The sequence below is a fragment of the Amblyomma americanum genome, chromosome 11 (genome assembly GCF_052857255.1).
Source record: "Amblyomma americanum isolate KBUSLIRL-KWMA chromosome 11, ASM5285725v1, whole genome shotgun sequence".
NCBI classification, from domain to species: Eukaryota; Metazoa; Arthropoda; class Arachnida; order Ixodida; family Ixodidae; genus Amblyomma; species Amblyomma americanum.
In genome coordinates, this window is record NC_135507.1 from 10,570,870 (window position 1) to 10,593,263 (window position 22,394).

Here is a 22,394-nt window from a genome sequence, read left to right on the forward strand (position 1 = left end):
GATTACTTGCCCCCTAGCATGGTTCTGCGCACGCCGCAAGACCGAGATCTCATACATGGCCGTTAATGTCTTACAGGACTTATATAAATCTAGGACGGGACTTCCTACAGGCATTTCACAATCTGTGGCGCGTCCTACGTGGTATTCGTGTAATACTGCGCACTACAAGACGGCACACTAAGAAGAAGCACAGGTCGAAAACAAGGAGGTCGTATTCGCCCTGCGTTATTTTTTTTTGGTGTCCCGTCTTATTGTGTCTTGTGTTACATTATGACCAACTACCAACCAGCCCTACGTTCCATGCTGTTGAACTTCTTGGTTTACTCTATCGATGACTTTCCCCGCAGCTAAGTGGCAGGTACCGGCCCACAAACCACTCTGGGCACCCCCCTCCACTCCTTCCCCTCTCTCTTAATACGTTACGCAGCGCCGTCAAGTACACGGCGGCGGGAAACCGCCATCCGGGGCTGGCGACAGCCGCCGGCGCCCGCCGCCGCTTCAAGACCGTGCGGCTCTTGGAGGGCTTCGCGGACATTCTCCGAGTTTGGCAAGCGAGAAAGCCTTGCAGTTGCATCCGGGCCGCCCTGCACCGGTTGGGCTTCCTTCCTTCTTCTCTTCCCCTCCTCCCACTGTACCTCCCTCCTCTTAGCACGATTCGGCAAAGCTTCGGACAGAGGAGGAAAGCGAGGAGCAGCAGGCTTGACTTTGGCGAAGTCCTCGGCTAAAACGGCCCCCACGCCGTTCACCGGGCCAGCGTTTGGAAATCCGGTCGCCGTCGCCCTGATTTTTGTTATTGTTGTCGTTGACAGCGCTGCTGCCACGCATTCTCTACAGTTCAGAAGGCTTTCCCTGCTGGCCGACTCGGTCTTCGGCGAAAGCAGCTCGGCGTTTCTTGCTGCTGAGCCGGTCTTCTGAAGCGCACTTATCTGCACAATGTAATTCGTGAAAAAAGCAATTACGCTACCGGCTTTCGTTACAGTGGTTCGGATTGGTGAAGATAAGAAAAAAATAGCTGCCCTCTTTTTAGTCTTTAACCCAGATATGCATTCTGTCGCTTGCACGGCAAGATTTTCATTGACTTTTACGTCTGCACTTAATGCGAACGCTTTTCTTGTTCTCATTGTAGGACTCACCTAAATAACGATGAGCTGTTAGTTTGCGCTTGTGTCGTCTGTGTGTTGTCTTCTTGCGTCGCTTTTAGCGCGTACGTTCCAATTATGTTCAACCAACTGGCCCCGGTATTAGCTTTGCTAGGTTTGCAAGTTCACCCATATGTTTAAAATAGCACGCTTGATTCATTGCTTGGTAGTCATGAGGATAGGCTATCTGTGTTATTCAGGTGGTTGGAGGAAGAAAAGATGAAGAGGAAGAAGTATCGTATTTACTCGCGTAGTGGATGTGCCCGCACTTTACGCAGATCCAATCTTCTGGTCTCTGAATCGCCTGATAGTCAGCCCGAGACGTGGGCACAATCTTGGGGTGCTTTTATTAATTCGAAGGTATTACTAGTCCCATTACGAGAAAAGCCGGTGGTGTCTCTTAGTGTACTCGCAGATGGTACAGAAAATCCCAGCGATGGCTAGAAGAATAGAACGACGTCATCAAGTGGCCGTAGGACGCACACAGCAAGCCGAGTTCTGCCATTTCAGACAATCATATACATGTCGTTCGTCTATATATACTCCCCAGTGGCTGACCTCAATGTGGCGCCAGTTTTCCCGACTACATTCGTACTAAAACTGTGAGCGTCCACAAAGCCACCAGCCTAGGTTAATGTATATTACAACCATATAACCTCGTGCGGGTCATTCAAACACCCCCCAACAATCACAAAGTACAACAGTGGTGACATCATTACACAATTATTCTTTGGTCTACAGGGTCGTGACGTCATTCCACCCCCATACGTAATGTCATACGCAATCGTACAGCGCGATAGTTTAGGGACTTTATGCGGCCACCTTATACCGCATAGTTAGCAACGCAATCGCATTGCACTCTTAAGGTATTTAAGCGTCCCCAAACTTTTCTTTCATGGTAGAAATCACTGCCTGTGGCGGATGCTCCGAACATAACAATGCTGGGCAAGAGGATATTGTAACACCCATCTTATTAGGAAATAAGGTCGGGGTCTTTGCCTCAAAACTATTTAATACTTACGGGGATGGTGACCCAGTTTCGGAAGCAATCAATGCCTTTCGGCAGTAAAACGCATACCCCGGCTGGCTACCCACTTTAGTCGAGACGATACGCCCTCCTAATGAGGATGGTGAAGCACTGCTGTTTTCTTCGCCGACCACCTCTTGAAATTTTCATTGTGTCTGATGAGGACGACGCCGCAAAATCAACACCATCTTTATTTTCCCTCCGTACACGCCTTACGAAGGCAGCTTCTCGCGCCTGCACACCAAGTGTCCTGCCCATTGCCCTATGCGGCCTCCTGGAGTCCTCTTCCTGCCCACAGGCACTGGGAGAGGGAAATTCAAACCGTACATCTATACCCAGTCGTAAGGTGTGCCTCAGTATTCTCAGCTTAAGTAGTGGGCCGCAGTGGAGTCCGAAACAGTCCGTCAGTAGCGTAGTGATATCCATCCAGTCACTACTTGGCAATGGTTGGGTGGGTAAACTTTGTTTCAGGAAAAGAGGCAGAGGTCTTCGTGGCATGAGGCGGTCAGGTGGTCAGGAGCTCTTGAGCCTTGACGACCTTGATGTCTCGCTCCGTGGTCCGGAGTTGAACGGCCGGGTCTGAGCTAAGTAACGCGGCCTCCTACTTCTCGAAGTGATTAGTGAGCTGCAGATCCTTTTATGGTGGGGGGGTGGGGATCTTCTGTTGGGCATTCACACAAAATATGTCGTATGTTGGCTATGGGATAGTGTGTAGCCAGGTGCTGCATACTGGGCGGGGTTAGACAAGAAGTGGGTCTGTAGCTGTCGGCATGTGACCTCCTGTTGGCGGGTGATATATTTGTGTCCTGGAGGGAACACCGTTTTCGCCAGGCGATAGCACTGGGTGACTTCATGGTAGGTAACAATGCGGTCTCTAACAAAGCAGAGCTCCCAGGAAATTTGAGGGAGCCCATCCGCCTGGTCGGTAAGACCTTGCGAAAAACCCTCACTAGAGACAACCTCGGCCAGTAGTCGAGGATGTGGCCAGCCACTGCAACTCTCTTTGATTGAAGAGAAAGGACGAGGGCAGGAGCAGCGCCCATCCTGCACACCCCCACCCCTTTTTGTGTGCTGTCTCAAAGTTATGTTCTTCGTTCAAACAGTTGTCTGGCCAACTGGCCCCTCAGTACACTTTGTTAACTGTATACACCTCTACAAGCAGTCGCGTGGTAAAACTACCAAGGTTAAATGCCCTTTTACCAAGGTAAAACACCCCCATCCCTTTTTGTGTGCTGTCTCAAAGTTATGTTCTTCGTTCAAACAGTTGTCTGGCCAACTGGCCCCTCAGTACACTTTGTTAACTGTATACACCTCTACAAGCAGCCGCGTGGTAAAACTACCAAGGTTAAATGCCCTAATGGTATTGCACTCGGCCAATGACCGCCTGAAACAAACAGCGTCGAAAATGATCCACAAATATCAGCTGCTACCTCTGTTGCTGAAAAAACTTTGCTCCTGATTGTATAACATCCCTTTATTGCGAGAGCAGTAACAGGCGAGAATGCCTATGTTATCTGCCTGTAGTCTCCATTCTCCAGAAGCGCCATCCGCTAGCCACCTACCCACCGCACCCTTCTACGTAGGGGAATGCCCGTCCACCCACCCACACTTCTGATCCACCTCTCCATCCCACCCTCTCCTACTTGCACCTCCAAAACCGCCATCCACTACCCGCCCACCCACCATCAACCCACACACCTCTACTCTCCACAACGCTTCCCCTCCACCACACCCCAATATAAAAATGTCGGTGGATATGGGTAATAATTCCAAATGCGGATATGTGCACTAGCATGTCGCCAGTGGTCGGTTGGAGCTACGACCTACTAGGTGGTACTGCGCTACCACCTAATTATCATCCAGACTTCTTCCGTTCAGCTACTGTCCATGCACCATTCGAATCACGTTCTCTTCCTAACCGCTGCTGCTCATTCCGCTTAGCTCGAAGCGTTAAGGGTGGTGCCGCCTAATTAGCGCCCCAGGTTCTGCCTGTTACCACTGGCTACACCTTGGCAAGTTAGCCACCCGGGGGAATATGAGCAGTGGCACAGTGACACAAGGCAGGTACTACGGCACATGTTGCCATCGTTGTGACTTTGGCTGCCGCCTGACGCGGTGGTTAGGTGAGCAGCCTCCCAGGAAGCCGGCTTCAGACAGACAAACACACAGACAGACAAACACACAATGCCCAACCCAAGCAGCACAGCTGCCCGGTCCAACATTGGAAATTAATGGTCTTACTCTGGTCCTTTGTAGGACCAAGCTTTACCAATACATCTCCAATATTGGGCTGATTACCTATAATGCCTGGGCAATGGCCACTGTAAGTGCTAGCGCACTAAAACGTGTAGCACCGGCACGAAAAGGCAGCAGCGAAATTGAATTAAAAGACGCAGTGGGGAAGTCAGCTGTCCTCTACAAGCACCAACCACCTAAACATTCCTTAAAAGCAAAAGCATCAAAGTAATCAACGCTGGTATCGCCGCTTTCTCGCATCAGGTTTCATGATCGTCATGTCCATTTTTATTGTTGCTTTTTTGTTTTTCGTTAAAGAACGAAACCACAGATCTAGCTTCTGCGAATCGAACAGAGTTTTGAGAGTCCACTCGAGCGCTCCAAAGAAAAAAGAAGCATACATCAGGTGCATTCAGTGTTCGTTCTATGTCAAGCGAGCAACTTTGATTTGTGTTTTGTTTTTTGACACCGCTTTTTTGGTATCTTTCTAAGTGGCTGAGGAGACACTGCCCCTTTGTATGTCCCTTTTGCATTTTTCTAGCTTTGATACAGCTCGTTTGAAGCCAATGATCGGGTTACTCCTGCCCCCGCAAGTAACCCAAGAAAGGCTCTCTTCTTCTTTCTTTCATTTAAACGACGCACTGATTCATCGTCCCGTAAGGCTAGACGACGACCTCCCGACCCGCCACGCAGCCGTGTAAAGCAAAATCTTTGTAACCCCGCAGCCTTTTCAATTAAAGGTCAAAGTACACCCACGTGGGTTGAAAAGACATAGCCTGAGAGCCATTTCTATGTTTTTTTTTGTTGCTGTTCTGTTTTGTTTTCTTCAGCGGCATCGATGCTTTCCTCTCTGCGATTCCTGAGCAACAGAACAGAATGCACTGACACACGCCTCAACTACCTATCTCCTCGCCGTAAAAAGAGTGGGGTCAATTCCCTCTAATCTGCATTCAATCTCGTTAAAAGAATGCAGCGTCCCCTGGAGAAGCATAAACGGCGAGGGTCTAAGACACGTAAACGCACAGGACCTGCGAATGCAGTGTTGTCAAAGTTGCAGAGCATACTAGAGGTAAGCGCTGCTACCAAATACTTCTGGCAGGTACCAACGAATACCGGTTGGCTGGGGTTCGCACGCTTCCAACGCACTGTAACTTGTTACGCTACAACCAATGCGTCACAAAATGACTATCATTACGCGGGAAAAGCCGCGGGAATCCTAACACTGGTTATGGCTGAACCCTCATTGTATTATAATTTTCTACCGCTCCCTGCTACGCTTGCCTTCTCTTGGAATTTAGTCCGTTACTTTTAAAGACCAGCGGTTACCTTGCCTTCGCATTACGTGCCCTACCCAGGCCAATTGAATATGAATGGCGCTCATATTCATTTTTTTTCTTGCTTAAAACAAATAAGATCAAATACTGCGCGTGCTTCCTTTCATGTTGCCATGACCGTCAGATCTGAATTTAAGAGATGCTGTCCGCTTTGCTAGTCTACACCAGAACAGCAAACCTGAAACAAACTCTTTCGTTTCGTTCTATTTCTTTATTTGCAGACCGTCACGATTAGAACAAACTCTACAGGTGAGCATCAGGCATCATATTTTTATCCACCCTCTGGCTACATTCAAATTATCTTCTGCGTGCTAACACTTCTACTACTATATCCGTCTGGTGTATGTGTTTGCGCTCCTTGTGTTATACCCTTACAGACGATGTGCCCTTCAAGTACCCACCTGAGCGCCTGGTTCTTCTACGTGGACGTCTTCTTCCTGCATGTCACTCGACTTGCTCAGCTGCACAACCCGGACCGCGTGTACGGCGTGGCGCGATCCTTCGTCCACGTCACGCTTGTCGGACTAGCCGCCTACGGCTTGGGACTGCCGCCCGCCCTTTACGTGCTCGCCACGCGCCAGGTATGCCATGTGCATGTTCGTGCATCTTTGCATGCATATTGTTTTGGTCCATCTGGAAACACGTTCGAAGCACGAAAAGAACAAGGACACGAAGAAAACACACACGACGGAACGAATGCTGAAGTGTTGGTCTCGTCTTCATTGGCGAATGCGCCCTTCCTAATGGTCGTCCCGATTAAGTAATGCTCCAGGTATGCTTCATGTCGTTGGCATAAATCTGTTGTTCATAGTATATGGCCGAATAAGCTTTTCTGTCACAGGACGCACGAAGAGAGAGAGAGTGAACTTTATTTAAATGAGAAGTTAGAAACCTTCTCTCAAAGGTCCCGCAGTCCAAGAGCCCTCTGGCCACCTCCTTCAGCCTGGACCGGTCAGTCACCCACAAAAGCTGGCGCAAGATCCTAGAGAAAGTGATTAGCTAAGGTTTAGTAAAGCAATAGCTGAGACTTCTGTGGGCAGTCATAGCAAAGCAGGACAAAACGGAAGAGACATTACCTTTAATTCCTTGTCCTGTGCAAATACTAAATTTCTCTCGTGTTTTCTGTATGGCTCTCCCGACATGCAATTACAGGTGGCTGACTTTATAGTTGTAGCTGCAATGCTAACATATGGCAATTTGTAGACACAAACGTACCGCTGAAGTACACAGACGTTAGACTAGCACACACCGAGTTGCTCGCCTGTTGTGCTTCAGGGTAGACCGCTAATTGGGTTGAGTCGTCCTTAGTGCACGCAGTGTCTCCTCCTTACACGTCACGCGTGGCTGTTCACGGGTCCCTGGGACGGCTTCAGAAGCGACGGCGTTGCTCTCAGCACTGCCGTGCGGACATCTTTTGAGGTTATTGAGGATCGCTGGTGGTAGCTTATGCAAGCAATTTTCTGCAAAATGCGATATCGTAAGATGCGTGTCCTAATGTCAGGAGAATGGAAAAAGAATCACCAGTCTTCGAATACTGTGGACTAGCTCGGCCGCATACTATCGCGAGCAGAACTAAGAGACCACAATCCACCGTGTTCCGAACCTCTCCGCTTTGCATGGGGACGCCACCTAACGAAGCACTACTGGCGTCGAGACGGCCTCAACGCCAGGAGTACTTCGTTGAGTGGCACCCCTATGCAAAGTGGCTCAGTGGTTATGGTGCTCGGCTGCTAGCCTGAAAGACGCAGTTTCGATCCCGGGCGCGGCGGTTGCATTTCCATGGAGGCGAAACGCCAGAAGCCCGTGTACTGTGCGATGTCAGTGCACGTTAAATAACTCCAGGGTGTCGAAATTACCCGATGCTCTCCACTACGGCGTCCCTCATAGCCTGAGTCGCTTTGTGACATTAAACGCCTTCGTTCTCCATCACACCCAACAACTCTAGGCAAAAGCCTTTTTTCAACGGGAATGAGTTTATGAGCTTGATTTTTTTCATATATTGTAAGATTTCACTATAACAATTAATATATCCGCAGATCTCCCGTCGGCAGGCTTGATTTTTTTGCTATTAACGCTTTTGCTATTGTCAAAAGCGTTCCTCATTGGTTTTTTATGGCAGTCTTAACTATTCGCCGCGAGCGGTGGAAACACTACAAAAGAAAGACATTGCTACATATCGGAAGAATGGACCATTACCTTCTGCATTCATATATCAGTACCTTAGTTTTCCAATATTCAGAATTTTTATCCAAGACTGTTTCATATGGTCACTTACCAACGCAACCCAAGCGTGAACATCCCGAAGCGAAAGTGGGAAACCAGGCACGATCGAGGCGCTGGAGGACCTTGCCTGCCTGGGACCCCGCATAGTGCGTTTCGTCATACCCGTGGGCGCCAACGTGAGCATGTCCGGCACGCAGCTGGTCCGCCGCAGCCACGGCCCTCGTCCTGGTCCGCCTAGAGGGTCTCGAAGTGGGCCTCGAAGAGCTGCTCATCATCGGATGAGGACGGGCTCAGCCTAACGAGGATGGAGGGCGTGTTTCTATCGGCCCTTCGGCGGCGGGTATCCAAGCAGGAATTTGTGCGGGGCACAGTCAAAAGTCCCGTTGAAGTTCACTTGCAGACCAGAGGCTCAGTTGGTGGTCATACTTAACGAAGCACTGAAATTACACGCTGCGTTCATGTCCACAAAGATCGCGTAACTGCGAATACCGAAGAGACTGGCAGGTACACCTTCTTTGCATGAAGCATCCTGCACGAATTTACGATACAGTAGGATATGTGTATTCCGTATGGCCTATTGTAGGAAGTAACGGACTGGCCTGATTACGCGAAGGACAGCTGCTCCAGACATTCTATAATGTATTCAAGCTCACCGAAATGTCGCTGCAAATGTCGCAAAGCTTTTCAAAACGTCTACTGACTGCTGTAGTGTTACAGCAGAAACATCTTTTGCAAAACAGCGCGAACAACGTCGGACAAGAATATGAAGGACACGGGACGAGCGCTGCCCGTGTCCTTCTTGTTCTTGTCCGACGTTGTTCGCGCTGTTTTGCAAAAGATGCATATATACCAACTCGCCCAACCGAACGTTCTGCTGTTCCAGCAGAAAGAATGGGGTACGGTGGGCGCATCGCACACGATTAGTGCGACACGCGTAAAAGCTCTTCTTCTTCGTTGAATTGCATTTATTTTTGCCCTTTCTCTCAAGTCTGCCCACGGCAGTGACAGTGGCTGTTTGTGCCAGTCAACAGGCGTGACAACTTTCCTTTTCACTGTTTTTTTAATAACTTACTACTACTACTACTACTACCACCACCACCACCACCACTACTACTACTACTATCACCACCACCACTATTACTACTACTACCACCACTACTACTACTACTCATTACGCGGCTACTATTGCTACTATTACTAAATCTATACAAATGCTACTACCGCTGCCAATACTGCTGCTACTAGGGGATTATCCCCACCGATGTAACGGGTGCTCTGACGTATATGAACACTCCCCATCGCAAGGTTAATGCAAATAAATGAAGTATTAAAGCTGAGAAATATCAGTGTACTGCCTCGTTAGGCACTTTGACTCCATTTAAATCCTCATATATACCTAGGAAGAAACAGTCATACGTCAAAAAAAAAAGTTCCATGGATCTACCATTTCATGCGTCCGCTTTATCTGGTTCGTTTCCTAGCATTTGTCGCATGACCTTTACACTTGATTAGTACATCCTCCTGAAGCTATCAATACATGGCATTCGCATGGCGCTAGATCAAACCGTCACAAATCATTTGAATTGGGGAGCTATAACTCGAAAGCGCCATATACGGCGAAACATCCAAGAGCGAGGAGTGCAACTAAGGCGGTGATCATACAGGACTGTGCAGACGACGGGAGTTAGATGGAGGGGAGGGGGGGGGGGGGGGGGGAGAAGCAAAGGCTAAGGACCACGTTTTCTCAATTTATAGCCGCCATCCAGCTCCAGCGGTACGTGTTACAGCAGTCAATTCGCACACCGAACCCCGCTTGGCGCGGCGGGCGACGACAGACGGCCAAATTAAAGCCAGTCACAGAGCCAATACGCCACGCATGACACACGAGCCCCGAACCACTACGCTAGCCGGGAACGCCGGGGTCGCACCAATTGGGCATCAGAGCCTTGGATCCCACTGGCAACACGACGTACAGGCCAGAAACCATCGCCGCGCATGAGGTTGTAAACATTTACGGCACATTCGTCTCGCGCCTGACAGCTGTTGGCGCCCTGAGTTCGCCTCTCCCTCCTACGCTGTCTCTCCCACTTCAGACGTGCGCGCACCCACGCGCTCTGTTTGGTGAGAGGAGGAAAAGGACAGGCTTGAAAGGCGCGTTGCAGAGGCGAGAAAGAAAGCGGGTGGGGAGAGAGTAATACCGAGGAAGTTTGATCTATGCGGCGGCAGTATAACGCCTTTGCTCGAGTTGTGGAGAAGTGAAGAAGGAGCGGAGTGTTTATGCAGAGCGGATACGAGCGGTATAACTCACGCTCGGGTAAACTTTACCGCTTCGTGATGGGGCTCACTGGTGAGTTAATAAGACGCATTTGAGGTCTTAGTACTAGCCGTCGTGGCTGAACGGTGTTGGCTCGTAACACGAGCTTAGTTTCCATCCTCAATGTGCGGAACTCTGGTGTAACGGGGGTTAACGGTAATTTCCATCAGTCAGTGCTGAACTAAGTGACCTACCACTGAAGAATTGCAAAGGTCGACGCAATAACTAATGATTTCATGCCCCTGTGTGCAGAATTGGCCATTCTCTACTTTACCTTCATAGATCGCAGGGAGTCCTGATACCACTCCTGGCGCAGTGGTGCCGCGTTTAAGCGATGCGCCACAGCCCTGGGATGACAGGTGCTGCCACCGGTGAGTCTTCTACGGTCCAGGTTGCTGTTTCCGAACAACCTCTCGCGACCAGTCATCAGTTTAACTGCCACCTGCCACGGTGCGCAGTTTATTCACAATCCGGTGGGCAGGTTATGATGACGCCACAAGGTTACGTGGCATAGATGGCCCACCTGACTCCTAGATTGCCTATCAGGAGATTTTTCTTGGATTTTTTTTTTTTGCTTACGGTCAACGACTCCGACGATGACGCCGGATTTTCTTCCGCACGAGCTCGTTAACATAATCGCCTGAAAATGCGTTATTTAGGCACTGCGCGTGGTTGTAGTGACCATTAGCTTTTAGTTTTGTTTGGAAGTAGTAGGCTCTCAAGCTTACGAAGCCACTGAGTCATTGGGAATCATTCATTGATCCCTTGCTCTAATACTAAAGACTGTGCGCTCTTGTTGGCTCATAATCCAGGTCTCACAGCAAAGTCCCTGTGAACTGACATTTAGGCACTGAGAGAACGAAGAAAAACTTCAATATGCCAAGGTGATGCCCAGGAGAGGCCTTAAGGGGGCCCAGGTGTTAAGAAGGCTTCCAGCAGATGCCAAAAAAAATGCCCAGATGTCTGTGGGACGCCCAGAGGCCCAAAAGATGTGCAACGTTGCCAAGGTCGCGACGTTGCTGTGGTTACAAAAAGAAAATGAGGCTGGACAAGCGTGAATGCATTCATACCTTCCCTCTTTCGTATTCCGTCCCTATGGAAGCACTCCGCCTTTATCCCATTATTGAACTGTCTCCCATTAATGAAGAAATGGGCTTGGGCAGGACATGCAATGTGAAGGCAAGATAACCGCTGCTCCTTAAGGGTAACGGAGTGGATTCCAAGAGAAGTAAAGCGTAGCTGGGGACGGAAGAAGGTTAGGTGGGTGGATAAGATTAAGAAGTTTGTGGGGATACAGTGGCCGCAGATGGCAAAGTGGAGCTTTAATTGGAGAGACATGGGAGAAGCCTTTGTCCTGCAGTGGGTGTAGTCAGGCTGATGGTGATGATTATGATGATGAACTGTCTCAAAGACTGCAGATGTAATTTCACTTTGTTAACATTTACTTTTTAAGTATTATGACGTCACCGCTCTATTCTAAGACACCTCCCACTCATCTCTGTAGGTGTGAGCTACTTCCCTTCTAAGGCTAAGAACATTAACAACGTGCATATACTCTGAGAATAAGTTGCTTTTCACGCCAACGTGCGCTAACGACGTAAGCGAAAGTGACGCAGTCGACACGGAAACAACCCAGAACGCGAGAGTTCCATGATCCTCAGTTTATTTTCTCAAGACATTTTTTTTTTTTTCACAGTCTACCTCACTGAGGATCCGAGGAAGACTGCTTCTGAAAGAAGAGTAAAAAAAAAGAAATTCCAGCTGGAAAGAGGAACTCTTGCCACGTTGACGTAGCAAAGCAGCATATTTGCACGCATGCGCAAACGATACCGCACTGCTGTTGCTGCAGTCATTTTTTTTTTTAAGGAAGCGAACAAAATGAAACGGCGCCGTCACACGCCTTGAGACTGTAGAAGTGGCCACGCCAGATGAGGTGCCGTTGGTCTCAAGTTTCGTTTTTTTTCGCGGTTTTTCTTCCTTGTTCGTTTAATTCTTCGGTGTTAGTCACTTCTGGAGGGCGGCGCCGACCCTGTTGAGGTTCCGGACGCACTGCGCCAGACAGGCGCTGTGGACGCTGCGGCACTTGGCGTAGCCGGACTTGTTGTCCGACGTTCGGCCGCACTCGAAGACCAGAGGCACGCAGCTGTCCACGTAGCAACCTGCGAAACGACGCGCGGAGTCGATAACGTTTGGACCCAAGTGAGAAGCACGCCTCTTAAATGAAGACTCAACCTCATTTGTCATCGCTTACCAGGGATGCTTTAAAAAGTGCCTAATTGGCGCTGTGGGAAGAAGATTAAGAAATTAACTGCAAAAGGGAGGATTCTTGGGCCAGTTGGTCCATGATTCAAGACTGAAAACGGCGCGAAAAACGGGACAAGTTAGAGAGAAGAGAAGCAGAGAAGTGTGTTGCTTCTCTCTATCTTGTCCCGTTTTTCGCGCCGTTGTCAGTCTTGAAAGATTAAGAAGTAACGAGAAAAAACTGGCAGTGGCTTAGCTCGGCTATGCCAGGATATACATAGCGAAAGCTAAGGCATAATAGCTTGGTTAGCTTTGGTTAATCTTGATTGCAAGTCCAGGTTAGTCCGATTGTCTGGCTAGTTGTTGTCACGTGGTTCTTCACACGGTTGGTCACGTGGTTCGTGACGTGACCAGTCACGTGGTGCGGTGCGACCACGGTGGAAATGCGAGCACGGCGCAACTGCGAGTTCGTGGCCAATGTGCCTTTCGCTACAATAACTAAATCAATAAATAATAACTGCTAACCCTTTCAGCCCTGACTTCTTTGTACTTCCAAGTTTGTTTTTTTACTAGCCTAATGAGGTTCTTTACCTGCTAGAAAACTATGAAAAAAATCACAGGGACACCATATTTCATTATGTGTTGGCAATGCAATAGCATAGCAGCTGTCGATGAGTTTACCGGAAGTGGCATAACTTCCGGTCTGGTGACGTCGCTCGCCTTCAACTAATGGGAATGCACCCCTTGTGACGTCCCTTATGAAGTCAGTACATGTACAATCCTTTGCATGCTTGGCTTGTGCCATGCGCCATCTTCCTCATCGCTTAAAACCACAAAAATAAGCACGAAAATGTCCTAAGTGTACAAGGCATGAACAAGGCAGCCCTTTGAGCCATTTCAGTTTTCTTCTTGGTGACTGCCACGGACATAAGGCTACAAAAAAAATGTTTGTCTTCATTTTATGGTCCCAGGGCTGAAAAGGTTAAAAGAGAAAGGTTTGGTTACTTGGCAGGTTTTCTTTAGAAATAGCGAGGTGGTGCTCCGAGGCTCCAGCCCCGGACCGCGACGAATTTTCTTCAGAGTAATAATAAAAGCGTTAAAGTGCTTATAGTCGGGTTTCGAGCAAATATAAGTCTTTCACGTGCACTGAAGCGTTAGCACGTGTTCGAACGACACCAATGCGTCATTTAGTGCCCGTAATCGATTTTTTTTTCTTAAGTGTCCTCAGTGACGTCAGTTTTACAGTGAGTAAAAGAATACTTGATGACTTTCTCTTATAAAAATATTCCTTTTGTTTAAGCCCCGTAAATTATTGTGTCTTACACGCCAATGCCAGGCACTGGCCTTATTACATGTCCACTTACCAGCTGCGGAAACCACAAGGGCGCAGAGCGGAAGGTCCACTTCGAAGCTGGGCTCTGTCAGAAATAACAGGGATATTCATGGGGTCAGCGTGGCAAGAAACAAGGATTATTTCCACGAGCATTGACTTTACCGCTTTTATTATCCCAGTCAAGTACTGTATTTTCGACTTCTCCAACTTTTTTTGCGATGTTTGAACGATGCTTGAACGCATACTTGGAGCATTGTGTTGTAAACGGGCATCTAGCAAATTGCTACCAGTACCTCATATTTAGAGGAGGAACAGATTATATTTGATTGAGGCTACCATCAGGGGTCACAGTATACAAGATATGCATTTCCATGGTGAAAAAAAACAAGTGCTAAATTAGAATACGCGAAAACTGCCCGCATATTTTTTTTTTAATGAACGTGGCCGAGCCCCAAATGTAAAACTGCACATTTCATTTCACAAATACATGGTAAATAAAATATTTCTTGTCATTTTTGGTGCCTCATTCAAAGAGTGAACTGAACACTAATATGGAAATAGCTACTGCTTTTACTGAACAAAAAAACGTCAATTTGGAGTTGAACCACTAACTGCGACTAGCACATGCTCGTTTCACCTTAACAGCAGTTTGTGCAGGGGTGAAGAGAACTGGATGTGTCGAAACGGTTCATTTGGAATTGTCTGCTCTTTTCTTTTGGGGTGTTTTACAACGAACTTTGATGAAATGTTTCCCTTTAGATCCCCATGTAACTCGGCTTTTGGCAGTCAAGAATGACGCAGTTGTGTTTTATGATATGCTAAGTTTATTAGGTTTGCATAGCAAGTGGAAACGCCGAATGGCTGTTCGGCATGCTGATGTTCATGCCAGAGATATTCGTCAGTACTATAGTGACGCTGTTCATGAAATCGTAGGGGTTTTGAAAACTTGGAAGCTCGGCAGAAAGCTGCAGATTGTTGCTGCGCTGACGTCGGACTACCGTGATACACGGTCAGAGCTGTAAAAACCTGTTTAATGCCGCAACGGCATAAGTAGTATCCGGTGAGAACAAAAAGAGATATACATCAACAAAGTGCAGTTTTTCGCCGCTTTGTTTTCAACCACTGCGAGCAAACAAGTAAAATTCATACTTCTACATGAAAGGTCTTGCAATCCGCTTGTTACAAACCGACTACAAACTAATGCAGAGCTAAAGACTCAAGAAACCACGCGGATCACTGTTCGTGTTTGAATTCGACCGCGTTGTCATAGCAGCCATTAGTTATAATGACAGACAAATGTTATACAAGATAAAATTTTTAAAAAGTAACAGTTCCCCTACTCCTGTGTCTCTATAAGGACGTAAAGTTGGACCCGACTCGTCAGACATTTTACCAGCGGTATGCAGAAAACCTGGTCATTTTATCCGCTCCGGTCACCTTTGCCAGATACAAACGAATACTTTATCTGTTGAAGGCGCCGACCTCTGATCGCCTAACACAATCTCAGCTAATTTTACGCTCTTAGCTATTAATTCAATGTTCAGCCTGAGTTTCTGCTGCGGGCTACAGGTGCGAATATCGGAAATGTGGAGAACCTACTTCCATGTTAAACCCGGCAAGCCCCTGCAATAAGTGAGTGTCTCAAGGGTACTCCGTTTCAGAATTCCCAAAAATTTTTAAAAGCGAAATCTCGTGAAAAGCGAAACAGCCGTTTACCGTGCATGTCCTTACCAGCTTCCTTCGTACTGCTGCGTTTGGACCACCATGCTGAAAACAAAGGCAGGAGAAAGGAAAAGCAGTGATTTTTATTATGGTTTTTTTAACAGCACATCTGCAATGTAAAATCGTGGAAAATGCCTCCAGGACGCGCAAAAGAACAATGGCGGCGCATAGGAGCCATGTTATTCGGCGATCACCTCAATTCGTTCCCGCATAGTAAAGTACGCGTGCTCAGTTCTCACCTTCACCACTGTGAGCATCAGTTCAGGCTCACGCGTCCCGGATACTTTTGTTCCCGATTGTAAGATTGCACTCAACATAGCCTGCAACACGGTACAAGAGGGCGGAGTTAACTATGTAGCTATATAAGCCTGGCGATGCTAGACAACATGGTTAAGATTATGAATAACGCCGTACTAAACTGCTACGAAGAAAAAAAATTGTGAGGGCACTTAAGTCTGCTTATGTGCAGGAATGCGAAAGCATGAAAAATTCTAGAATGCGGGTTTTTTTTCCACGACGCCAGTACGCGTCGCACCTTTTTTGTTTTTTTTGTTTTCAATTTTTATTCTTTTACTTTTATTTTATATATTTTAGTTTTGATGACGTCATTCGAGTGAGAGCTGCAGCGGACACTTTCTGAGCACGCACAAATCCCGTCCACAACAATGAGCCTGTAAAGGCTTTCACCTTAAAAACCGCAATATGGTCACTGTTAGCCCCAGTGCCTCCTGTGATTCTCTCGGCAAGTACAGAAACTGCGCTTCGTTTCGCGAGTTTCACCATGACAAGGCAATCTTTTGAAAACTGCACGCTGTAACTGAGGCGCTTTCTTAGAGGGGCAGGTCAGACGAAGAGAACATCGCTTCGCTTTAAGCGGTGCGGAGGCAGCATCTATAACTTGTCGTTATGCTTCACGTGAAACTGAGCGCACAACTGACTCTAGCCGGAATGCCAAACCACCTGCACATACTATACTGTTCAGACTTGCGGCAAAGCGATCACAAAAACCGAGGGAAAGCAATTGTCGGCCCACTTGAACCACCGTTTAACCCGATAGCGTAGTTGGTGGTCGTCGGGTTTGTTCTGTATGGTTAGCTGCGGGTCTCTCGTTGCACCAAGGACATGCGTCTTTGTAGTGTTCAGGGAATATTATGTTGTATTTATGTAAATCTGGGAAGGTGGCGGACGACACACGCTCCTTACGGCGTCTTACCCTCTGGGCAATGAGGCAGCCCGCGCAGAAGACGTTTTCGCCACCCCAACCAGTGGCGAAAGCTGTCCAAAAGTGAACACTGTACGTTACGCGACCGAGGAGTCGTGGTAAAAGCGTCATATATGATGGCTATGATTCTGCGAATTCATGGTGCTATGAATGTCACGCCTTACGCATTTATCTTGACCTCGGTACCAAAGCAAACAGCAAAGACACTTAAGCTCCGCCTCAATGGTATGACGCGATAGCGAAATCGGTTAATTGCCATATATACAGAAAGTCATCCTTTACATTATCATCATAGATCCCTAGGAGTCCTCATGCCCATCCTGGCGCAGTTGTGCTAAGGGTTAAGGGATGCGCTATTGCCATGCGATGGTAGGTGCTGCCACCGGTCGGTCTCGTTGTTACTCTTCCCGAGCGACCAATCATTAATTTAACTGCCACCTGCCACGGTGGGCATTATGCTCGCAATCCGTTGGGCAGCTTTTGTTGACACTGCGATATCACGTGACCTAGGTGGGCCATCTGTCTCCTAGGTTGCTCTCTGGGCACCCCCTGCCAGAGTCATGCTCGTGATTTTTCCCTCACAACGCCGACGCCGGACTTTCTGGGTAATGGAGCATTTAACGCTGTCGCGTTAAAATGCGTAAGCTGTGCTTACTGTTTCGTTTCTCCGGTTCCTTCCACGTCGTCCCAGATGAGGAAAGGGCCGCCATTTCGTCCTCCAGCAGCGCTGCGAAGTAGTTTTTTGTTCTTCTGTAACTATTCTGTAACTATTCTGCAAAAACCAGACTACTGAGGGCTAAGACAATGCACCACGTTAGGTGAATGGTCGGAGATAGCCAGTAATTTGAAGTCTGTTACTCGGGAATTGCACGATTGTCGCTGGCGTTAACCAACATGACCTACTCAGGAACTGTTCAATCGTGTCCTTGTACTCATCACACGTGATATAGTGCCTGATGTCTTACTTACATTCTGTTCCTCTAATGATATTGCAGTACCCATGTTAAATGCCTGTCCACACTAAAGTACTACAGTTTACGTAGCCGAATAAAGCTTGCTCAGACCGCTTAACGAAAGTCTGAAATCCTTCACTCCAAGGAGCTATTCTTATCTTTATAACAGTGTTCTTGATTCGAGATCATGTTATCTTAATAAATTAACACGGTAGATTGAAGGACCAATTAGGGTACCTCAGAAGTACTTCACTGTCAGACATACTTTAACATAAAAATGGTGCAAATGGCATCAAAAAGGAATCGAAAACAGGACAAGCGCTGCCACTATCTTCGTCGTAACCTTTGTAGCAACTGACCTGACCATACCTCTCCTTAAGTGTCGTTTTTAGCTCTGTTTTCTCGGTTAAAGTAACTTAATCGTCGCTCACATTAACAAAGGTGAGGCCGAGGAATATAAACCGTATTCCTATCTGAGTTAGTCAACATGTGAGAGTGTGCACTGCTTGCATGCGAGTACAACTAAACTTCAATGGCACAACTTGAGAGACCGTTACCGTTTGCCAGGATAAACTCTAGGGCCATCAGAAGCACGGTCATCGCCTGGAGAGTTCTTCGGCCACAGGCAGGCAGTTGAACGTTTCCCATCGCTGTGGTAGCACCTTCTTTGAAATAGACAAGCAAAGAAAACACGGTGTATCTACGTACGCGCGCTGAACTCCTTTAATTGTTGTCATCAGCACCATCATCTTCATTAATGAAGTTGGTCAACTCGTGGGTCCACTGGATGCCAACGACCTGTATCGGTGACCTCCTGTTATTTTCCTTTTATGCCGCCACGTGGTTCTAACCAATTTTCCATGCTGGCACCTCATTTCACTATCGCTCGTCCTTACTCATGTTTCTCTTGTCTTTGCAGCCGCTCTGATATTCACTAGACCGCTCGTTGTCTCGACTGCACATCATAAAATAGTGGTAGCAGAAAAAAGACGACAGGCGTGTAACTGCAAGTTAATCATGAATGTTCTTCGCACTGCTCAATTTTGCCGTGTGCGTGCTTCATAGCCATATGCTTTGGGACCATGGAGGTGCATTTTACACGACCGCGAGACACGTACCGTAGAGCCGACGCGTAGGTAATGCATCTCGTTTTACAGCTCCAGTCCACAACCAGGGCCATCTCTCGGACGCGGGACGAAACGGTGCGATCACTTGGCGGCATCGACTAAATTACGCGGGAAACGCGACCATAGAATGTCGCGGAAGACTATGGGGGACACTGGTCAGCGTGAGGTGGTGGGATGCCATTGCCAAGCATGAGGGAGAGATAGAAAAAAGGTAGAGTGTTCTACGTGAAGGCAGCATTCCTAAATTTCATGTGCCTTCTTTCAAGGGACAATGATATCAACTCCATCCATTTATTATTCTCTGTAAAATTTCATTTTTTGTGCACCAGCAAAAGACCAATTTATGGCTGAGAAAATTAGATTTAAAAATCCTTCTTCAGTCGATTAAAACTCTTGACGTCCTTTCAGGAAAAGGACGGGTCGCCACTGTTTTGAATTGAATAGGGGTGAGCATATCCTCTGGGATGAGCGCCCAGAAATTGATGTCGACGAACGCATTTTGCTTGCGGAATCGGCTGGTGAGGACCACACTTGTATATCTTTTTTTTTTCTAGCTTATAAAACATCCGTTTCCGCTGAGAGAGGTATCTTTATGACTGGAACGCGGTACGTTATCGATACAGGCCAACTTCTATTTGTCCTCGGTGTCCATTCAAGACTGCACCCTATTTTGGTGGAAACCCCAGGTATAGCGACTGTAACAGGAACCTATACACACTTCGGCAACTCCAGCCGCGTCATCTCCGCGTGCTTTGTCGCCACCATATCCGTCTGTTTTGTAGCGATAGCTACATTACGCTAGCATTTCGAGCCTTCAGCGTGGCGGCGTCGCCCTGTTCCGCCCGGTTTAAGAGTCACTTCTAAGGACCTCATGACCAGGTTTGGTCACATTATCACACAAGGCGCAGTTTCTACACCGCCTAGTCCCCTGCCCACCTGAAAAGATGCTTACTGAATGAGCCGGTTAAAGCAGGATTTTTTTTTTTGGCTACGGCGCTCTACTATGGACACTTATTACCGCGTGGAAAGACTTTTTATTTTCTTTTTATTACAACACAGGCCTTTTGCGAACTAATGCAGTTTGTATATATAGCAAACTACGACGCACTGAAAAAGCCAGACAGGCTTGAAACTGCAAATAGGCAGTCAAATTTGAATGCTTTCATTAAGAGGTGGCTAGGGCGTAACGATAGAACCAGCCAGCGTTACGTACACGGCTAATGTATCATACCACTGTAACTGAAGCTCAGCCGAAAACTTTCCCGAAAGGCAAAGGTGCGCCATATTGCATCTACTCCGGAACTGTATTTTTTTCTCTCGAAAGATAAGGATAAAATATTATTTCTGTTTTGTTATCGCTGTCAACATTCCAGAGATTCAAGCGAGCCAGATAACCGTTGGATTTTTTACCTGAGAGTTTTCATATTTTGCGGCATAGACAACTTTAACTCCCCACTGTAGGCACGCTGATGGCAGCCATCGCGGCAGCCAGCGATATTGCTCCCGAAACCCCGCAGACTAACCTCGGGGGAATGATGAAATCAAATCGACTTTTTCCCAATAGCCTGTATGAAAATTTTGAGTGTGAGATGCCACAAACTACAACCCTACTCCCCCTAAGTACACGCTTGGTGTGTCCTTCGTAGGTGTGAGCTAGGCAGACTGGCGTAACCGTACGCTCCATAGAACGTAATACTGTTTGGTCGTATAGAGAAATCCACCAAGACGTAGAAGATCTTTAATCAGGGATTAATTACTCATTAGCTCCCCCCAAGCGCAACCTGAGTGCAACAATTTCGGACAAAAATTTTGAAAATTGCAAAATGGTAAGATACTTTTACGGTAATATTGAAGATAATGGTCCATTCTTCTCAAATGTAGCAAAAACTTTCTTTTAAAGTGTTTCCAGAGATCACATCGAACAGTTAAGACTCCCAAGAAACCCAACGGGGAACGCTTTTGACGATAGCGAAAACGTTAATAGAAAAAAAAAACACTGCCGTCGAATGATTTGTAGATATGTTGATTTTTTATAGTCAAATCTTAAATTATATGAAAACATCGCGTTCATAAATCGTTTGCTGCTCAAGAATGCTTTTGTCCAGAATAGCAGGGTATGAAATGGCAACAAACGAATGCTAAACACCTTTCACAGAAACTTCGTGGTGAATCCTAATGAGTGATTATCAAAAATCTTCACCTTGGAGTTTCTCCTAAGCATTGGAACAACACTCTTTCCATTTCAAATTGTTACCTTCTGTTAGCTGTCATAGTTAGTGCAGTTAGTAGAGGTACCGCACCGGACAGGTGCTGGCCCCTGGTTCTTAACAGGACAAATTTTTCTTCAACTACGAAGTTTCTGTGAAAGCTGTTTAGCTCTCCTCCATTATTAGAACACGATGCTCTGCTTAAACTTTCTTCCACAAACTTCTCTACCTTTTATTCGTTATTCCTTCTTCGATAATTTGACCTGGGCTAACCCATCTGCTAATATAACCGTGCCGCCACGAAGTGCAGCCTCGCCAACTCGCCTTCTCAAGTTCTCGATGCAGATTTCCGCATCTAGCCAAATTTTCGCAACACCTTTATTGCAGCAGTACTAAATCAAAGAGCCCTTAGGCTTACATAGTCTACAATAAAGTAAACTTAATCAGGAGGCCAGATATTGATGTGACGAAGACATTCGCTCCGATAGTCTTGCCGACGATAACACAGAACGGTGTAAATTTGAAAATGAATGCTAGAAATCATTCTGCGGAGGACATATCCTGGTCAATGATGAGTTTGATTACTATGACGGTGATGGTGGCGAAGAAAGCGCCAAAAAATGTTCCTGCTAGAGACTCACCTAGTCCCGTGCACTTCTGAAAGCACGATCCGCCCTGACCGTCTGCAGTTGGCCGGGAGCTTCTGTCCACTGCGGTGCCTGCGTATCCCAGATCTCTGTGTCGTGCTTTCGAACATCCACGCCTTATATACCCCGCCTTCCGTGGGCTCCTTACCCGCCTACTCATTGGCTGCATGTGTGCGGTTCGCAGTAAGCTTGGTGAGATCTTGGGCAGACGTAGCAGAGACGGGACGAAGCTCGTTTCGTATTCCGGAACAAACGAGCCGAACACCAACGATGGTAGACCCTGCCCTAGCTGTCCAGGGCCCCAAAGCGTGGGGCTAAACAAGTGCTCGCGAAGTAGGCTTAGCGTGGATTAGGTGCGTCTTAACACTCGCGCTGTGGTGAGGGAGCGTCCCCGTCACGTAGCGCATACCGTACGAACACAGACGTGGACAACAGTACAAAAGAAAGGACGGGAGACGCCGTTGTACTGTGTACCGTTCTCCGATGCAACCACACGCAGCGGAAGGTCCACTGCGTGGTCCTGGCCCCAAATAAGACATGACCAAGGGCGTTTTATAGTGCTTAAAGGGCACAACTTCCTGAGAATTCAAACTTATATGCGCTATATATAAAGCGTGCCAAGTTTTGTTTTTCGTTTTTGAATTGGCGTTGCAAATGGTAACGTAATCGC

General features: G+C 47.4%; 1 protein-coding gene across 3 annotated transcripts; it reads right to left on the bottom strand.

Moving 5' to 3' along the window:
• Positions 1 to 11,920: 11,920 nt before the first annotated feature.
• LOC144110106 (uncharacterized) lies at positions 11,921 to 21,811 on the bottom strand. 3 transcript variants are annotated; one of them, XM_077642919.1, is made up of 6 exons: positions 21,719 to 21,811; positions 18,301 to 18,408; positions 17,446 to 17,517; positions 15,563 to 15,613; positions 13,878 to 13,931; positions 11,921 to 12,431 (listed from the first exon to the last, which is right to left on the bottom strand). In XM_077642919.1, exons 2-6 carry the CDS (start codon positions 18,389 to 18,391, stop codon positions 12,277 to 12,279), a joined length of 423 nt encoding a protein of 140 aa, XP_077499045.1. In that variant the 5' UTR covers positions 18,392 to 18,408; positions 21,719 to 21,811; the 3' UTR covers positions 11,921 to 12,276. The 3 variants fall into 3 exon arrangements, with proteins under 3 accessions (XP_077499045.1, XP_077499048.1, XP_077499047.1); XM_077642922.1 differs by having other exon boundaries at positions 11,948 to 12,431; positions 21,758 to 21,811; XM_077642921.1 differs by having other exon boundaries at positions 11,948 to 12,431; positions 18,301 to 18,405.
• Between the last annotated feature and the right edge of the window lie 583 nt (positions 21,812 to 22,394).

Bases quoted from the DNA above. Each gene is read 5' to 3' on its own strand.
- LOC144110106 (XM_077642919.1), bottom strand. From the start codon at position 18,391: ATGGGAAACGTTCAACTGCCTGCCTGTGGCCGAAGAACTCTCCAGGCG. The intron at 15,614-17,445 runs GTAAGCACAGCT...CTTTGTTTTCAG, and splicing joins GGAACCGGAGAAACGAAACA to CATGGTGGTCCAAACGCAGC. The intron at 12,432-13,877 runs GTAAGTGGACAT...GTCGTTTCGCAG, and splicing joins CCTTGTGGTTTCCGCAGCTG to GTTGCTACGTGGACAGCTGC.